Source organism: Nyctereutes procyonoides, unplaced genomic scaffold, assembly GCF_905146905.1.
Source record: "Nyctereutes procyonoides isolate TBG_1078 unplaced genomic scaffold, NYPRO_anot_genome, whole genome shotgun sequence".
Lineage (NCBI taxonomy): Eukaryota > Metazoa > Chordata > Mammalia > Carnivora > Canidae > Nyctereutes > Nyctereutes procyonoides.
This window is the reverse complement of record NW_026575046.1, coordinates 58,557,264-58,575,813: the sequence shown is the minus strand read 5'-3', so window position 1 is coordinate 58,575,813 and position 18,550 is coordinate 58,557,264. Positions and strand designations below refer to the sequence as shown.

The window sequence follows — 18,550 nt, the reverse complement described above, 5'->3', positions numbered from 1 at the left end:
AGTCCACCGCACCATGCAACCATTTCCATACTTTTATTTTCCATTTTGGCCTTCAACCGCATGGTTACAAATTGTTCCATAATTGCAAACCATGATGTTCAGATTTCATACTTAATGCGTATTCTTTTTTTCCGCTGTTGGTTTATTTTCTGGAGGCAAATTCTTAGTCATGACTTTATTGGATTAAGGGTGTGACTTTTTCGTTTTTTGGTTTTGAATATGGTGACCAAATCGCTTACCCAAAGGTAGTAGCAGTTTACTCTGCATCCCAGCAACCTGGTACGAACTTGCCCGTCCTCACCATGGGCTTGCCAGTAGTAGCGATGGTGATTTTGTTGGAAAGTGTAACATGAATTAGGGTCTCTGGATTGTTTTTAGGTTTCACTTCTGGGGATGTGTTGGTTATTTTGCCGTGTGTTAGTTATATTGTCCTTCCATTTCATATAATGTCCATATCCTTTGCCCTCGTGTCTAACGCTGGGAGTCTTTTAAGTATGGATTTTTATATATTGTAGATTTTTACCCTTCGTCATAATCGCTGCAGCTGCTGAAGACATCATTGGTGTTCCCTTTATGATAATGCTACCTTTAATTGTATGGGAATATGAACACTGTTTCATATTGGTATTTTAATACTCTTATTTTTTCCTGTTGGCTCAAAAGTGAAGGCGATGTCCTGAAATGCTGTGTTGTGTTGTGTGTGTGTGCTTGCAACCTTAAATATTTAGATTTATTTTGGCTTATTAGTTAGCTCCCAGACTGCTAGCCAGCTCTCTCAGCACTGTTAAAGGATTCTAACCTTCCCCCTTGTTTCGAGAAGTTGATGTTTTGACAAACAACATGTCTCCTATTTGCCATGTAAACGCTTTATTCTGTTTTAATAAGTTCTGGAACGGAGACAGTTTGAGGGCTTGGAATTAAATTTTTCTGATGGTGGTTTTCTGTGTATTTCTACATAATACAAAAGCTACAGAATAGCTTTTGGAGAATCTTCTCTGTTGCAATGATAATTAGTATTTGTGAAAAGTTGATCCATCTTTTAGGATATTTTGTTATTTTGCTAAAATAAGATTCTTTGCATGTGTGTGTGTGTGTGTGTGTGTATTTTAAGGTTAATGGCCTTGATTGGGTTTTTTTTGTTTGCTTTTTAAAAGATGGTATTTTTAATAATTTCTACACCCAGCATGGAGTTCAAACCTACAACCCCAAGATCAAAAGTTGTATGCTCTACTGACTGAGCCAGCAGGTGCCCCTAAATGGCCTTGGTTTGAATTGAATTTGTTGCTGGGGATCTAAGTTCTGCTTTCCTCTGATGTAACTTGGTTTAGGAGATACGGTGAGCTGTCAGGGACACAGTCACTTTGGAGTCATTTCTGCTGAATGTTGAGTCAGATCTGGGTTCTAGTTGTCGCCCCAGTGCATTTGTCCACCTTGGGGTTCTTTGTGGGTAACTCTCAGGTTGGCACCTCAGGTGTACCCGTGTGTTCTTTTTCCTTCATTGAGGCGGGTGAAGCCGCTGAGCCAGACCTCTAGAGCTCAGCACTGGCCTTCTCCAACTGAGGCTCCACCCAAAGGGCCCTGTGTGGGAAGATGTGGCTCAGCCTGGGGTTCAAACAGACCTTCCCCTTGCCTCCTTCAGTTTATACTCTGGGATGCGCCCCTATGGAGACAGGATCTTTTGGTGACATTGCAGTTTAGGATCTGCTTCTCCACCCACCGGCCAGCAGAGTAGAGAGCCGTGCAAGAGCCCGAGGCAGCTTTTTCCTTCCTGCTCCCTAGGTTCCGTGGGGGCAGGGAAGTGGGGTGACTCTCCCCACCTCGTGGTTAGTTCAGTGCCTTATTGTCCCATGGGGAGGACTAAACAAGTGGGTGAAGAAAGACTGAACTGCTTCCCCTCCCCGGTTTCCTCATTTGTGAGTTGGGTGGGGAAATAGTGTCATTGGGACATCCCCACCCCCAGGCCTCCTAGAATTATCTTGGTTCAACAGAAATGGTGTGATGCCCTGTGTGAATGCTCTGGGATGGGCCTGGCAGGTGTTTAGGGGATGCGTCGGAGTGTGGTACATGTATGATGCGGGTGTTTCTAGTCCTTCCCGGTGTGGACCTGGCTAGCATCGTTCCAGATGGCTCAGTTTCCAGGAAATAAGGACTGGGAGTTTATGTCCCGGTTGCTGAGATTCTCTGGGTGTGGGTTTGGAGCCTGACGTCTGTGAAAGCAGAGCTTTTCCTGGGCAATTGTGTGTGTCTGTGGGGTGAGGCCTTTGGGACCACATGAGAGAGGGTGAAACCTGTGGTGAGGGAGGAGAGATCCCCCTCCAGAGCCTGCAGGCCATGAAGTCCCTGCGGCCTGTGTTTTCCACCGTTAATAGGCCAGAGCTGGAGAACAAGGGTCTCCAGGGGGAAAGTCCCTGAATCACCTCAGGGTGGTTCTTTCCCACAGGCCCCGAGCCGGGGCAGGGATGAGGGTGCCAATGCTGCGGAAGACAGACGGACAGACGGGCGCTGATCAGTGGGTCTCCCGGGGGAGTCGGGCTGTGTGTAGTGCTTCGGGGCCCTGAGAGCCAGAGCCTCACCACGGTGGCCTGAAGCCGTCCAGGGCACCCTCCTTCGACTCCTGACCTGCAGGCCCGCGCCTGAGCAGCCCTCCCCCATGTCGGGGGGCCAGTTCCATGGGGGTACGGCCACCCACCTGGGCCTCTCTAGGGACCGTGAAGAGTCGTGCTGGATGATTCCAAGGAGCAGCCTGTCTTGCCCCTAACAGGGTTTCCACCATTTAGAGCATTGTGTTGCCTTCTAGGCCATTTCTGTCCAAGCAGACTGTTCTCTGGGATAAACTGACCTGGGTTTTAGGTTTAAAAGAAGTGTTTGTCTTTATGCACGAAGACAGGCCTCTGTAGTTGGAGAAAAACCCAGTGTTCTGGGGTTTTTGTAATGTGTGAAATGTGGTTGGCTTCCTCCTGAGAGCTGTCTTGCCCGCAGGCCTGGCCCATGTGCTGGCCGCACAAGCAGGGCCTTCTACCTGTGCAGGAGCCCCAGGCTGATGCCTGGTATGTTAGGCGTGATTGCGTGTCAGAATTGCTGGGGAATTTGTCAAAAATGCGGATTCTGGGTCCCACCCCGCACCTAGTCTGCAGAACCTGCAGAGGGTGGAGCCCCGAGGTGTGTCTGGAGTAAGTCCTTTGATGCTGCCAGCTGGGCGCAACACCAGCGACGCTAGGGTCAGTTCTAGGTGAGGATGCTGGGGCTTCCGGAGGGCAGGAACGGCCCGGGGCAGCTCGTGTGGCCCCAGGAAGGAGCGGGGCCCCTTCAGCTGCCCGGCGTGGCCCAGGCTGCTTTGAGGCCTCCTGTGTGGCCTGTGACCCATGGTGTCCTTCGGTACCTGGGCTTGCCCTCCTGCTCCCTTCCTGGAAGGGACCTTTGAGCAAGTGCTGCGCTGACGGTGGGGAGGGGGGTGGGGAGGTGGGTGGTGACTGGGTTGCTGTCCCCTTCCTAGTTGGATTTTGAGACCACAGGGGCCAGACCCTCCCGCGCCCCCCCCACCAAGGGAGGAGGTGAGCTGGGTGGTGGTGTCGTGGCCTGCTGTGCCTGTTGGTGCTGCACCCGGAGGGTTGAGCGGTCACAGCACCCATTTCCAGAGGGATGTGGTTTTCCTGGCCCTGCTTGTCATCACTTGTTGATGTAATGTTCCAGCCAGGCCACGGAGGTCACTCCCAGGCCCTGGTCGGATCTGCCCCTCTCCTCACCCTCTCAGTGGTCAAGTCTCCATTTCTCCATTGGCTCGCCCTACCCCTGGCTGTCCTACCCCAGGTAGTGGTTGGGTGGAGGGGATGTAGACTGTGGAACCCCCTGTCCTTGGTTCAAATCCTGGGCCTCGTCGAGTATTTTTTTTTTTTTTTTTTTTGTCTTAGCTTTGGGCAAATCCCATGACCTTCCTTCCTAACTCTTCTTTCCTTAACTGAAAAGTTGAGAAGTCAACACCCAATGGAGAGGTGATGAGATAAATGTCTGGAAAGGCCTGGTATCTAGGAGACACTTTGAAAATTGGCATCTTCAGGGCTCTTGGGTGGCTCAGTCGGTGAAGCACCTGCCTTCAGCTCAGGTCATGATCCCGGGGTCCAGGGATCGAGCCCCGCGTGGGGCTCCTTGTTCAGCAGGGAGCCTGCTTCTCCCTCTCCCGTTACCCCCCACCCCACTCCCCTTGCATGCTCTCTCTCTCTCTCTCTCGCTCACGCTTTCTTTCTCTCTCTCAAATAAATAAAATCTTTAAAAAAAAGAAATAAAAATTGGCATCCTCCATTCTTTCAAAATTCTCTTTTTTTGTCTGTTTTTGGAGAGTTGACTTAACATGATTTTTGCCCAGAATGTCACTGGCGCTGGTAGTAAAGCTATGCCTAGACGCGTGCAGGAACACAGAAACACTTTGGAGATTTCTGGAGTCTGTGTGTGAACCTCACCTTTGCTCTTTCTTGGGGAGTGGGTTTGGGGGGAGATGTTATGTAACTGAGTTTCTCATCACTCCCATGTCTGTCCACAGATCCCGCTTCTTGGAAGATGCACTATTATAGATACTCTAATGCCGAGGTCAGCTGCTGGTACAAGTACCTCCTTTTCAGCTACAACATTGTCTTCTGGGTGAGTCACTGAGAGCGGCCTCGCTCCCTCACTTCATCCTTTATTCAGTAGATCGTGATTCTTTCTGTAGAGTTGATGTGCCAGGCCCCCTGCAAGGCTCTGGAGGAGAAGGTAGGCAAGGTTAATGAGCCCTGCCCTGGCAGTACCAGCGGCAGGTTAGTTATAAAGTAGACTGGTAAGTACTGTGACAGGAAGGCCGGGGTGACCGAAAGCCGGGTTAACGGGCCCCCGCCCCAGCCTTGGAAATTCAGGAACACTTGGAGCTCCGGCCCACGTGCATGTCTGTTTTCCCCCTTCCCTGCCCTGGGAGTGCTCCCAACGAGACATCGGCAGCAGGGTGCCTCGTGCACCTTTGACTGTGGGCCAGGCCCTGTTCTAGGCTCTGAGAGGTAAGAGTGGACAAAGGCAGTAAAGCCGTTTCTTACGGTGCTTGTGTTTAATCAGTAATGGCACTAGCCTACTGATGAGCAGCAGAGCAGGGAGGGAGAAGCTCCTTGGCTGGGGAGTCCGGGGCAGGACATTCCAGGGAGGTGACTTTCGGCAGGCGAGACCAGAATATCAGTGAAGAGGTGGCGGGTGGGGGGTCTGGGAAGAAAGCTGCGGGCTGGAAGGGCACTAGGCATGTGCAAGGGGCCAAGAGAAGGCCATGGGGCTGGAGCATGGGGAGTACAGGGGGAGGGGACACAAGTGACAACAGAGACGTGAAGGGGGCTTATAGACTGAGAAGGGGAGAGGTGTGACTCTGGGGTCCTGGGGTGCTAGAGGTGACCCTAAAGAGGAAAGTGCACTCCAGTGTTGGCTGTGAGCAGGTGGGCCGTAGGAAGGCCGGAGACTTGGTGCTGGAGAAGCCTTTCAAATAGAGAGGACCAGTCAGCTGTGCCGTTGGGGGTGGGGGGTGGGAATGACACAGGATGAGGATGGAAAATCGGCATGGACATTGACACAGTGGAGGTTGTTGGTGACCCTGGCTGGGGCTGCCGTGTGCTCCGGGGGGTGGAGACCCCCTTGGATGCGAGCCAGTGGAGACTGTGACTCAGGACAGTTCTTCCAAGGACTCCTGCCTTAAAGAAGAGCAGAAAACCCGGGCACTGGCCGGAGATGGTCAGGGCACCGGGGGAGGTATCGCAGCCTGTGTGTGTCACCGGTGTGATCCGTCCCGGGAGAAGCAGACGCAGAGTCTGTGCAGGTGGCTGAGGGGACGTGATCGCGCATCTTCAGCAAGCATTGCTTGTCACCTTCTGGGGGGCGGGGGGGGGCATATGGAGAAGGAGGGACAGGACGAGTGGCCGTGACGCCACATTGTGCTTCTACTGTGGCTGTTGGCGCGGTCCGTTTGAGCCAGAACTCTTGCAAACAAAGCAGACTTACGGGGGCTTCTCAGCTTTCACCATTGATTATTCACAGCATCATCTCCTAATGATTTATCTCAAAGTTTTGGGGGCTTTCTGTCCTGGAGAAACAAGGTGGGATTCAGTGGCTTGGCCTTTCACTCCTCATCTTTTTCTGTCCCTGAACAAGCTGTCACCAGCAACTTCATCATTTTCCTTGAAACAAGATTAATACAGGGCGTTCGATATGGTTTCCACGGGCTTCTCTTAATGGGAGGCCTGTGCCTGCCTCATCCCCGCAGTGAAGGGCTTCCGGACCGCCCTGCTCCCTCCCTGGCCACACCTGGAGGCCCCCCCCACTGGCCAGGTGTCTGGTGGAGGGCCCCCTGGCCTAGGCAGGCGGTCTGACACTTTGGACACTGGTACACCCGGCCGTCCTGTTGTTCCCTCCCACCCCCAGGCTGTGCCTGTTTGGTCTTGTGCCTTGTCCCCTGAAGATCGTCCCGAATTTTGCAGAGAGAGCAAAACTTCCCGTCGCTGGGGCAGGACACTGCTAATCTCCGTTTCTTCACATTCTTTGCAGAACAGATTCTTTGCAGGATGCCTGGGTGGCTCAGTGGTTGAGCTTCTGCCTTTGGCTCAGGGTGTGATTCCCGGGCCCCGGGATCGAGTCCCCTGCAGGGAGCCTGCTTCTCTCTCTGCCTGTCTCTGCCTCTCTCTCTGTGTGTCTCTCATGAATAAATAAATAATTTTTTTTTTTTTTTTAAAGAACAGATTCTTTGCTCTTGGGAAGCTTTACCAGCTTGCCTACTAATGACACCTGGGCAGCCCAATTGGCAGAGTGGAGGTTCTGCATCTGGAATCACAGCAAGGCTGCTTGATTGAAGGGTTCTGCTGTGTTCTCGGCCTTCCGCAGGACTGACAGTGCATGTGGTCAGGGTCCGCTTCTCAGCTAGTGTGCTCTGGGGCCCAAGTAGTGTGCAAAGGGATGAGAAGGAACAGTCAGGAAAACGAGGCAGGAGAGAGCTTGGTTGGGAGGATGGCCCAGACGCCTCCCTGCTGGGTCCCTGGCAGCGACTTGCTTTCCTCATCTGCACAGGAGCTCAGTGTGGGGGGAGGCCCGAGACGTGGGCTGCTGAGCCCTCCAGAAAGCGCATGTTGGGTGCCGTGGGAGGCCCCCACGCAGGGGCTGGTCTGGCCTTGCACCCACACTGAGTGATCCTGTGTAGTGTTCGTGTTTGCATTGTGAAATGTCGGTGTCACAGGCCTGTCGCCTGCCTCCCAGGGTTTGCTGAAACGTACACGATCACATGCCTGCCTTATGTCATCAGAGAATTTTTCTTTTTGAAATGGAAGAAATACCAAAATCAAACAAACCCCCATGTTCCCATCACCTTGTATCAACACTTAACAACTCAGAGCCAGTCCTGTTTAATTTTATATCTCCTCCGTCCCCCGCCCCCTCCTCCGCCCGTTGGTTTGAAGCAGGACAGAGGTAATTGTGTTGCACAGAGAGTTTCTGTATTTGTTCTGTTTTGACAAATTAACAATGAGCAGAGGGACAGGGTTGCAGCCTTGCTGGCAGACCTGGGCTCAGTAGGCAGGTTCTGATATACAGAAGGCAGCCTGCCGTTTCTCTGACCAGTGCTGGAGCTACCACAAACATGAGGTTTTATTGAGCCTCTGCCTCATTCAGAATTATTTGCACACTGGCATGCTTTATAGCCAACACCTGTACACTCTAACAGGGTTTTTAAAGCTCTCTCCCTTCAGTTCAGGGCTGAGATTTCTTTACAAGGGACTGTTAATACTCTTTTGGGGTGACAAACGGGGATGTGGTTGTCCGCCGGACTGTCAGGGAAATGGTGCTTCTAGACAACATGGCATTGTGGGAGCACTGGCATGTTCTACTTTTTTTTTTTTTTAAGATTTATTTATTTATTGATTTATTTATTCATGAGAGACAGAGAGAGAGGCAGAGACACAGGAAGAGGGAGAAGCAGGCTCCATTCAGGGAGTCTGATGTGGGATTTGATCCCAGGTCTCCAGGATCAAGCCCTGGGCCGAAGGCAGGTGCTAAACCGCTGAACCACCCAGGGATCCCCTACTTTTTTTTTTTTTTTAATGTATTTCTCTATGTACGTATGTACGTGTGTGTATGATGGCTCCACGCCCAACGTGGGGCTCGAACTCATGACCTCAAAATCAAGAGTTGTGTGCTCCACTGACTGAGCCAGCCTGGTGTCTCTCTGCCTTTTTTCTTTAATTATTGTTATTCTTTGGTTATATGAGACCTGTTTCAAGTGCAAAATGACTTTGACTTAAGAAAATGCAAATCAAGGGCTCCTGGTGGCTCAGTTAAGTGGCTGCTTTTGGCTCAGGTTGTAATCTGGGGTCCTGGGGGGAAGCCCCACCTCAAGCTTCCTGCTCAGCAGGGAGCCTGCTTATCTCTCTCTCTCTCTCTCTCTCTCTCTCTCTCTCTCTGTCTGCCTCTCCTCCCTGCTTATATTTTCTCTCTCTCTCTCTCTCAAATAAATACATAAGTCTTTAAAAAATGCAAATCAAAACTGCAAGAAGATACTATTTTGCACCCATTAGGGTGGCTATTATTAAAGCGCACATACACACACACACACACACATACCCCAAAGTAACAGGTGTTGACGAGGATGTGGAGAAATTGGAACTTGCGTGCACTGTTGGGGAGAATGTAAAATGGAGCAACCACTCTGGAAAACAGTGTGGATGTTCCTCAAAATGTAAAAAAAAAAAAAAAAAAAAAAAGAATTACCATATGATCCAGCAATTCCACGCTGGGCATAGACCCAAAAGAATTAAAAAGCCAGGTGTCAGGGAGATGTTGGCACACCTATGCTCACAGCATTATTCACAGCAGCCAAAAGATAGAGGTAATCGCAGTGTCTACCCAGAGATGAGTAAAACAAAATGTACTCTGTACATGCAATGGAATATTTTTCAGCCTTAAAAAGGAAGGAAATTGTGACACATGCTGCGACATGGGTGAACTCTGATGCTATCATGCCAAGTGAAACAAGCCCGCGTCCCAAAAGGACCAATGCAGTGTGGTCCCACTTATATGCAGCACCTAGAGGAGTCCGACTCATAGAGCTAGAACGTACAAGGCTGGTTGCCAGAGGCCAGCGCAGGGGACACGGGGATGTTAGTGTTGAGTGGGTACAGAGTGCCAGGTTTGCAAGATGGTGGCAGTGGTGCACCGTGCCGTGACTGTCCTGAGCGCCACTGAGCTATGCTCTCACCAATGGTTAAGACGTCTAAACTGTATATTGTGTATACTTTCCCCCATTTTAAGAAGAAAAAACCATCTCCTTTGACTTGCAGAAGAGGGGCCGCCCAGGGAGGTAGACCCTGGAGGAAGAGCTGTGTGTGGCCCTTTTCATTCTCACCCCACCTGGTTCCACCAAGAATGTGAGCTCTCTTGGTTTCACTGAGTGAATCCTCTGCAGGGGATGATTCAGATGATGTCTGCAACTCATGTCTGCAATTCTGGGATTGCCTCCCGCCACCAGCATTGAGTTTAATCTGCAGAGGTTCAGATAAAGCCCTTGCCTGGAGCTGTTTCAGAGATGGATTAAAAGTGAAGAACCAAGGCCTGTTGTGGCACAGACAATGGGCCTGTGTGTCACAGACAGGAGAGGCCCCTGCCACTGGCCTTTGCGGAGACTCAGGCAGGTCTGAGCCCAGCCCAGCTCTCTGCTTGTAGAGTGTGCGGGAATTCGCTTTGGAGCCCAACGGGCAGCCTGTTTCTTGGTGACCCGAGAGCCATGGGTGTTTGTACTCTGTGACCAGTGAGGCTTCAGGTCCCTTCCTTCAAAGCCACCAAGGCCTCCCATGAGTAGGGTGAACCTGGAGTTGATGGTCCAAGTCCGGAGACCTTAAGAGTGAAAGAGAGATTATTAAGAATTCAGCCAGAACGACAGGTGTATCCCAGGACTGTCCCAGGCAAGCCGGGACACGAGAGGCAGAGCGGGTCTGGTGCAGGAGTGGACAGTCCGCTCCCTCCCCCTGCTCCCAGCGTCTCTGTGGGCAGAGGGTCTACTGCTCCTAGGCCTTTACTGTGCTCCTTTGATAGGGGCCTCCCTACATCCCGCGGTGAACTCCTGTCTCTGGATCACTCGGACTAATGGAGAATTGCCTTTAGTTGAGCTGGACTCTGTCCGGGTAACACCACACCCCAAGGCCTCACCCCCAGGTCAGGAAGTGCCCCTTGCAGTCGTGGGTTAGCATCCCCTAGCACAGAACAGTCTTAGGTTGCCACATAGTCTTCTTGATTGTATTTTTGGAAATTCCCATATTGGACATTTTGGTTGTTTCCAGTTTTTTGTTTTTTTTTTTTTACTATCCTAGATAAGGATGCAGTGATTAGTTTGGTGTGGTACAGATTCCTCCCTCTGGGCAAAGGAGGGAAATGATTTGCTAGGACAGATTTCCAGGAGACTAAATGGGTCAGGAGGGAGGGGTGTGTATGTTGTTTTGACCTGGCTGACATATTTATAGTCAAAATTACTTTTCTAGAAGGGCTGCCCCAATTCATACGAAGTAGACCGACTTATCTCCTGGGTGTGTATGTGTATTTTTCCACATTTTCACTGGCCAAGGACAAGGATTGTTTAATCGGGGATTCTACTAGAACACCGTGAATGTTACTCCCTGCGGGGCTTCAGCTCCTGATCTCACTTGGGCACGTGGGAGGCTGGGACCACCAGCAGGGATTTCTGAGGAAGGGGTGTTCACGGGGCACATATGGCTATTACCTGCTCATGGGGTAGTGTCAAGGCCAGGTAGCTGGTAATGTGTACAGCTCTGCATCCTCCCCTAGTAGATAGCTGGCATGGCCCAGTCTACTGAGGTCTTGTGTGTGGGCATGCCCAGTTCCCATCTTGGTTCCCATCTTCCCACCTTCTTCTCTCTCTCTCTCTCTTTTTTTTTTCCCCCAAAAATACTTTTAAAACTATCACCTCTGGGGCACCTGGTGGCTCAGTTGGTTAAGTGTCTGCCTTTGACTGAGGTCATGATCCCAGGGTCCTGGGATGGAGCCTCACATGTTGGGCTTCCTGCTCAGCAAGGAGTCTGCTTCTCCTCCCTCTATCGGTCTCCCTGCTTGTGGTCTCTTGCCCTATGTCAAATAAATAATATCTTAAAAAAAATCCCTTCTATTGGGGTGTAATTTGATAGAATAATACCCATTTTTGGGATTTTGGGGTTTATAGTTTTCATTAGTTTTAGGACTACTTTGACCATTATTTCTTCAAATATAATCCTCTTGCCCTTTTTCTTCTCAGATTCCTGTTGTCTCATGGGTCACTGAGGCTCTGTTTAATTCCTCCCGCACCCTACCCTTTAGTTCAAATAGTGTCTATTGCTTTGTCTTCAAGTTGACTCATCTTTTCTTCTACAGTGTCTAATTGCTGTTAAGCCCATCTAGTGAATTCTTCATTTCCAGTGTTGTACTTTCTAAAGTCCATTTGGACTTTCTGTTCTCTGTTTCTTTCCTCATGTTTGTATTTCCCTTTAAATCCCCCAGGGTATGTGCAATATCTGTTTTCATGTCTTAGCTAATTACACCTTCTCTGTCCTGTTTGTATCCTTTTCTAGTTACTGAATATTTCTCCTTGTTATAGATCATGTTTATTTCCCTCCTTGATTATCTAGTAATTTTTTTTTTTTTTTGTATCTTAAGTAGGCTCTATGCCCAACGTGGGACTTGAACTCACAGCCCTGAGATCAAGAGTCCCACTCTCTTCAGAGACTGAGCCAGCCAGGCGCCCCTGTCTAATGACTTTTGATTAGATACTAGATGTATTTTTTTCACTGAAGCATTCCTCCTGTTTTGGTCAGCTCAGGGTGCCATCCCAAAATACCATCGACTTGTTGACTTAAAGGACAGAGGTTTAATCTCTCACATTTCTGGAGGCTAGAAGTCTGGACTCGGGGTGCTGGCATGCTTGGGTTCTGGTGAGGCTCTCTCCCTGGCTTGCAGATGGATGCCTTCTTGCCGTGTCCTAACATGGCAGAGAGAGCTCTGGTCTCTCTCCCTCTTTTTTTTTTTTTTTTTAAAGATATATTCATTTATTTGTTCATGAGAGACACTGAGAGAGGTAGAGACACAGAAAGATGGAGAAGCAGGCTCCCTGCAGGGAGCCCAATGTGGGACTCAATCCCCTGACCTGGGATCACGACCGGAGCCTAAGGCAGATGCTCAACCACTGAGCTACCCAGGCGTCCCGGTCTCTCTTCCTCTTAATAAGGATACAAATATTGGAGGCTCCTCTCTCATGACCTCATCTAACCCTATTACCTCCCAGAAGCCCACCTCCAAACACCATGTTGAGACACTTAGGGCATCAACATACGGATTTTGAGGAACACAACATCTCGTCCGTAACATTCCCTTAATAGTCTTCTGACTCTGGCATTTTTTTTTTTTTTTTTTGTTAACTATTGTGTATGTGATTCATTCATGCTGTTGTATGTAGTGGATCATTGATTCTCACTGCTGTAAAATACCGCATCGTGGAAATGTATTATTTGGAATTTTTACTGTTTTAGACTATTTATTACGACCTGTTTAGGTACTGTAAAGACAATTTAGGTTGGAGACTTGAATTATAGGGGTGCCCCGGGGTTCGTGTGCCAAGCTGAAGGAAATCCTGTCTTTTGTCTTGAGGTCCAGATGGTTGCAGTGTGATAGTTCAGCGCAGGACTTGGCTGACTGTGGCCTGCAGGCCTGGTGCTCTGCCGGTTTATGTACCTACAACTTTATTGGAACACAGCCTTGCCTGTTTACTTATTACCTATGGCTGCTTTCCTGCTATAAAAGCGGTATTGAGTGGTCGACACAGAGATCATCCAGCACAAAGCTGAAAATATTTACTATCTGCCCCTTTACAGAAATACCAGCTTCTGGCCTAGTATTTTGGTCTTCTCTGCACTGTCCTCACTGAACTGTGCCAGCAGTGGTAGAGACTGGGGTGAAGGTGGGGCCGAGGCTGGGTTGGGGCTTCTTCTCTCCATGGCCTGGAGAGCTGCCTATAACCTCCCTTGGATGACTCTGCCTTTCCTCCTTCCTTCCTTTGGGAGGTCTCGGCACAGTTATTCCTGGGCGGGGCTTGGTGGGGGTGGGTTCTCTGTTATCTGGAAATGCAGAGACATCTGTGGAAACTGCCCCCAGAGTCCTCTGGGTAGTCCTTACCCCTCCTCACTGGGGCCCCTAGCATGTTTGTTGGTTGTGTTGGAAAGGGCACACATGCTGCTTATTTTCAGAACCACCCTTCCGGCAGGAGGAAAAGCTGGTGTGTGATAGCTGTGTGACCCTGTGCAAGGCACCATCCTGCCCTGGGCCCTGGTTCCCTCTGTAATGAGGAAGCTGGGCTGCAGTGTCCCTTCTGGCTCCCAGACCTTCCAGACTCCCACTGAGAAGTGGCTTAGTTTAGACTCTTTGAATGTGGGACTATATGAAAGTGGTATTCCCTGCACTGTACGGGGTTCAGAGTGGCTACAGTCTTGAGGGATGAGGCTTCCTAACCCCGACAGGTATATCTTGAGGCTCACTCTCAGCCCAGGGTCAGGTTGGGTTACAGTCTGTGCCCACTGGTGTCCTTTCTGGCCAGTAATTTGAATTGTTGGAGTTTCAAGTGGCCACAGGCATCTTTGGTGTTTTTTGAACTAACCAGGTCTAGAGTCAGGATTTCCTATCCCGGAGAGCGCCAGGACCATGGGATTTCCACCTGCCATGATTTAGATGGCAGAGCTTAGGCAGTGGGAGGTGTATAGACCATTGGAGGTTATTGGCCTCCCAGCTGCTCAGTTTTGCAGATTGGCAAACTGAGCTCCAAGAGAGGGATGTTTTGCTCAAAGCCACAGGGTGAATTAGAAACAGAGCTGACATTGTGTTCTAGCTGCTTCCACTCTGTCCTATTTTCTTTCCATCTTTCTTTCTTACCTTGCTCAAAAACCCTTTCAGAGGCTCTGTTTCCCTAAACTCTATTTCACTGTTGTCTCTGAGATCTAATGAAACAGATGCCCCTGGAAAGGAGGACTTTGTCTTAGGACGAAGACTGGAGCTCGGAGTTATTGGGGGTGGGTGACGTGGAGAGTCTTCAGGCCAGCAAATATTGGTGGCATCTGGAAGGCCCCTCGATGTCTCTGCTCTGTGCCCCGCCCGTGCAGGAGGTCAGAGCTCCCTTGGACTGACTCCATGCCCTGGGGTAAGCAAGTCACTTGTGATACTTCCTTCAATCCTTACAGCTCTCTTATGACCCAGGAAAGGCCATTTTGCAGAGGAAATCACAGGCACAGAGGAGTTCCTGGATTTAGTACCAAGTCCAGTCACCAGGAAGTTGCAGAGTAGAGACTGGAACCAGGACCAGCTGACTTGTGCTGTTTGTTCAGCACTGCTCTGGCCTTGAGTTTTGGCTTACTCTTGGGTTTCCTTCTGGCTTTTTTTTTTTTTTTTTTTTTTTTTTTTTTAAGATTGATTGATTGACTGATTGATTCATGAGACACAGAGAAAGAGGCAGAGACACAGGCAGAGGGAGAAGCAGGCTCCTTACAGGGAGCCCAATGCAGGACTCAATCCCCAGACCGGGGTCACATCCTGATCCTAAGGCAGACGCTCAACTGCTGAGCCAGGGGACCCAGGCATCCCTCCTGTTTTTTACTCTGGGACTCCCATAAGCAGCTCTGTGAATGTCAACCTCTGACAGCCAGGGGGCTTGCAAGAACCAGAGGCCAATGGGGCAGACCCTGAGAGGGTCGCATTGCCACTGCTGGTTTGCCTTGAGCTCACTGCAGAAAGGCCTCTGAGGCCTGCAAGAATTGCCGAAGTACCTTTATAGATGCCGAAATGCAATCATACAAGAGGCCCAGGCCACTAAATTGTGGGTGATGGGGGCTGCTTTTGAGCTGCAGGTGTTGGACCCCTCCTCCCGTCCAGCAGGGACTGGCCAGGTATCTACACTTCTGTTGTTCTTTGACCCTATTTGGGTGAAGTGTCACAGGCTTGCTCACATGGTGAGTGGATTACGAGCAGCTTCCAGCCCAGAATGTCAGAAGAGTGTCCTCACTTCCACAGGGGGCCTTTGCCTATGGTGGAAGGTCAGTAATCTTGACAGTGGCACTCAGAGGCCCTGCTTCCTGGCCACAGAATGATCTCACTACCTGAGGATATGGGTCCTTTGGCTTCAGAGTTGCACAGCCCAAAAGCCCCTTCTGCAGAACTCCCATGCCGTGGGGTCCCTGGGCCTGCTTTTTGTGCAGGAGGTCTCAGGTTGCCCTGTGGGTGTTGGGATAATGTACTTTCAGGACGGTCAGAGACACCCAGGGTTGTTTTTATTTTTTATTTTTTTAAGATTATATTTATTTATTTGTTAGAGCACAAGCAGGGGGGAGCAGCAGGCAGAGGGAGAGCAGAAGCAGGCACCCTGCTGAGCTCCCCTCAGGAGCCTGATGAGGGGCTTGATCCTAGGACCCTGGGATCATGACTTGAGCCAAAGGCAGACGCTTAACTGACTGAGCCACCCCGGTGCCCCCCAGGTTTGGTTTTCACTCTGTCTGGCTGTGTGACTTTGGGCAAATAACCAAATGCTTCTACATCTGAGCTTTCCTGTTTGAAAAAGAGGGTAATAGTAGCAGTGTGATGGGGTGTGAAAGGGGCCTTTTAAGTGTATGAAGTGTTTAATGCACTGCTCAGCACCCAGGAAAGAGCGGTACCGCTTGCCGTTGTGACCACCTGATGGTCCAAGGCCGGCCTCCCTTTGCGCTTAGTGGGAGTTAGGCTCCATCCTTTGGGAGGGGATTTAATCAGGTCACGAAAGAGAGACTAAAAAGGTTAGTCTGAGGCTGGAAAGCACCCAGCTGAACTGTCGCTCCCAGATGGTTGGCAGCCAGGGACAATAGCCCAGCCCTGGACCATCTGCCCCGGAGAGATCAGGGAAGAGGCCCCATTGGAAGCTGGGTGAAGCCTGGCAAGCGTCCTGGCCTGGCTCATGCACGGGGCTGTTCGGTGAGCTCCCAGACACACCACTTTCCCTGTCTGGTCCTCCCTCAGGCTCCTCATCTCTAAAATCGGTCCCCAAAGATCCTGAACCCACGATGTGCCATGTGATCCCCCCACCCTGCTGGTTCCTGTCATTCTGGTGCAAGTTAACGTTAGCTCTTCCTTTAAATCAGAATGGAAAAAAACCATGAGCCCCTTTCTTAGTCCCCAATCATTGCAAGAGAAGGAAATTGGTGCTGCAGTGGAGGGAGCTGGCCGTGACTCAGCCAGGGGTCTCTGAGGAGCAGGAGTCTCTCCCCACCCTCCATGGTAGGCAGGCTGTCCTAGAACTCCGTTAGGCAGGGGCTGCAGTGCTGCTGGGGACACTGGATGAGGCATAGGGCGCGACAACCTCCAGGACAGCTTCCTGTCCTGCTCCCGATGCCTCTATAGAGGGCCTGGCTGTGCATTGGGGCCAGGGGGAGCTTTCAGTTGGCCCCGTTTGCTCTGAATGCGTTTGGAGGGAATGAGACTTGGGAGCACGTCTGGGAAAGAGCTGGGAGCACGGGCAGAGGCCACCCTGGTCTTGGAGCCCTGGTGACTCACGCACTTGCACCTAGCCCGGGCCGACTACAGCCACGCCCTTGTGCAGGCTCATGGGATGCAGCCCTGAGCAAAACAGTACGCGTGTAGGTAGACATATGGCTCGTGTGGTCTAGGGTACGTGCCACGAAGGAAACCAAGCGGGAAGGAGGTCAGGAGGGAAGGACAGAGAGCTGTCCTAGGATGGTAAAGGGAAGCGCCTCTGAAGAGGTGAAACGAAGGCAGCGTGAAGCGAGCGAGGCAAGCCCGCAAGGGACATGGTGGAGTTACATTCTAGGCTGATGGAAGAGTGTCCAGGCCTTGAGGCAGGGATGAGTTTGGTGAGTTCCAGAAACAGAAGCAATGCCAGGCGGGCCTGGAGAGTAGACGTGTGTGGGTCAGAGCCTGGCTGCGTAGGCCCTTGTGGGCCCTCAAGGAGTTTGAATTTGATCCTAAGCGTGAAAAGAAGTAACTCGGTGAGTTTCGAGCAGGGGGGTTACCTGAGCTGTTTCTCAAGGATGGCTCCAGTTGCTTGGGGAGCCAGGAGGAGGCCCCTGCAGGGTGGACCATGAACAGGTGTGAGCAGAGGGCAGGGAGGAAACCGGCCAGAGGCATTACTCATTCTGAAGGTAGAACCAACAGAGGGCAGGGAGATTGGCGGTCAGAGGGAAAGAGAGGCATCAAGCATGACGTGCAGGTTTTCTGATCGAAACTGAGTTGAGGTGGCTGTGGTGCCATTTAATGAGAAGGGGGAGGGTTGGCGGAGCTGGTTGGGGCAGGGGGAGAGCAAGGCTCCGTTTGGGCACCTGGCAGGACTGAAATGTCAGCTGTCCGCCAAGCACAAGTCAGGTGGGCCTCAGGTGCTCGGTTTGGGAGGTGGATCCGTGGGTGAGCTTGTAGAGTGTCTCAAGCCATGTGAGACATTACGGCCTCCTCTAGAGAACCCGGCGTGGGGGGGAGGGTGTCCCTGATGGAGGCTGAGCCAGCAGGAGAGCCGCAAGAGGGACCAGTGCCTCGTGTCAGTTCGTGTCGGCAAAGCTGAGCGCCTCAGGACAGGAGGGATGGCCGGCTGTGTGTCTGCTGTCTGCTCAGGTTAAATCAACTGGGAAAAAAGACCTGACCTCCAGGGCTGGCAGGAGGCTAAGTCACCGGGGACCTCAGGCGGTGGGGGCAAGGCTGCGGGCTGGGTGGTCAGTGCTTGGCCACCCTCAGGCTTGCCTGCGTCAGACACTTGGGGCGGGAAAGGAGGTGCTCACGGGTCCCACCCCAAACAGTGGGCACGTCAGCATTTTCTGAAGTTGGTGTGTGATTCCGAAGAGGTGGCCATCTCCTGGGGCTTTCTTGAAGGGGCCTTGCCTGCCCACCCCAGGCCCCACCTGGGGCCAGAGCGAACAAAGGAGGCAGGGATGTCTTGAAGGGGGAGGGTGTGCCTTGGAGAGGTGAGTCCTAGACCAGCCTAGCCCTGCTGTTTGTCGGGAGGTCCTGGTGAACGGCAGGCAGGTGCCAGTGGCCTATAAAGTACTTAAGCAGAAAATCGGGCAGCTTAATTTTCAGAGACTAGGTGCTTTGTTTTATATGGAAAAACCTCTGGTTTAGGAGCCTGTGGGGTGTATGCGGTGGGGGGCAGGGAACCCTTTCCCTTGTGGTGCACGTGAGGCAGCACCTGGTCCCAGTGGGGTCGGGGGTGGGGTGGGGGGCCTTTTCCGGGGTGGATGCATCCTTAGGCACAGGCCTGTTTTAATTCAGTAACTAATAACCCAGGACCATGGAGCACAGGTGTGCCCCACGTGGCGTGTAGGTGCCACGGGCCCTGCGTCCCCCGCAGTGGTGCCCAGTGCTCTGGAGAGAGGCTCACCTGGCCCGGGGAGCCTGTGAATGCACCTTTGGAGCTGTCATGGTGCCCCAGATCCTGTACCAAGGTGAGCCGAGGGGCTTTCGGATCACAGAAGAAACAGGGCAGGGCCTGATGTCTGCGACTCTGTGGCCTCCAGGC

General features: G+C 51.5%; 1 protein-coding gene across 6 annotated transcripts in view; it reads left to right on the top strand.

Annotated features, from left to right (window-relative positions):
* TSPAN14 (tetraspanin 14) overlaps positions 1-18,550 on the top strand; it is a 55,765-nt gene that overhangs the window by 24,304 nt on the left and 12,911 nt on the right. For all 6 annotated transcript variants that reach the window (XM_055324957.1, XM_055324956.1, XM_055324955.1 and 3 more), the window contains one exon: positions 4,535-4,632. In XM_055324957.1, the coding sequence (XP_055180932.1) occupies positions 4,552-4,632 (81 nt within the window). In that variant the 5' untranslated portion in view covers positions 4,535-4,551. The remainder of the gene's footprint in view (positions 1-4,534; positions 4,633-18,550) is intronic.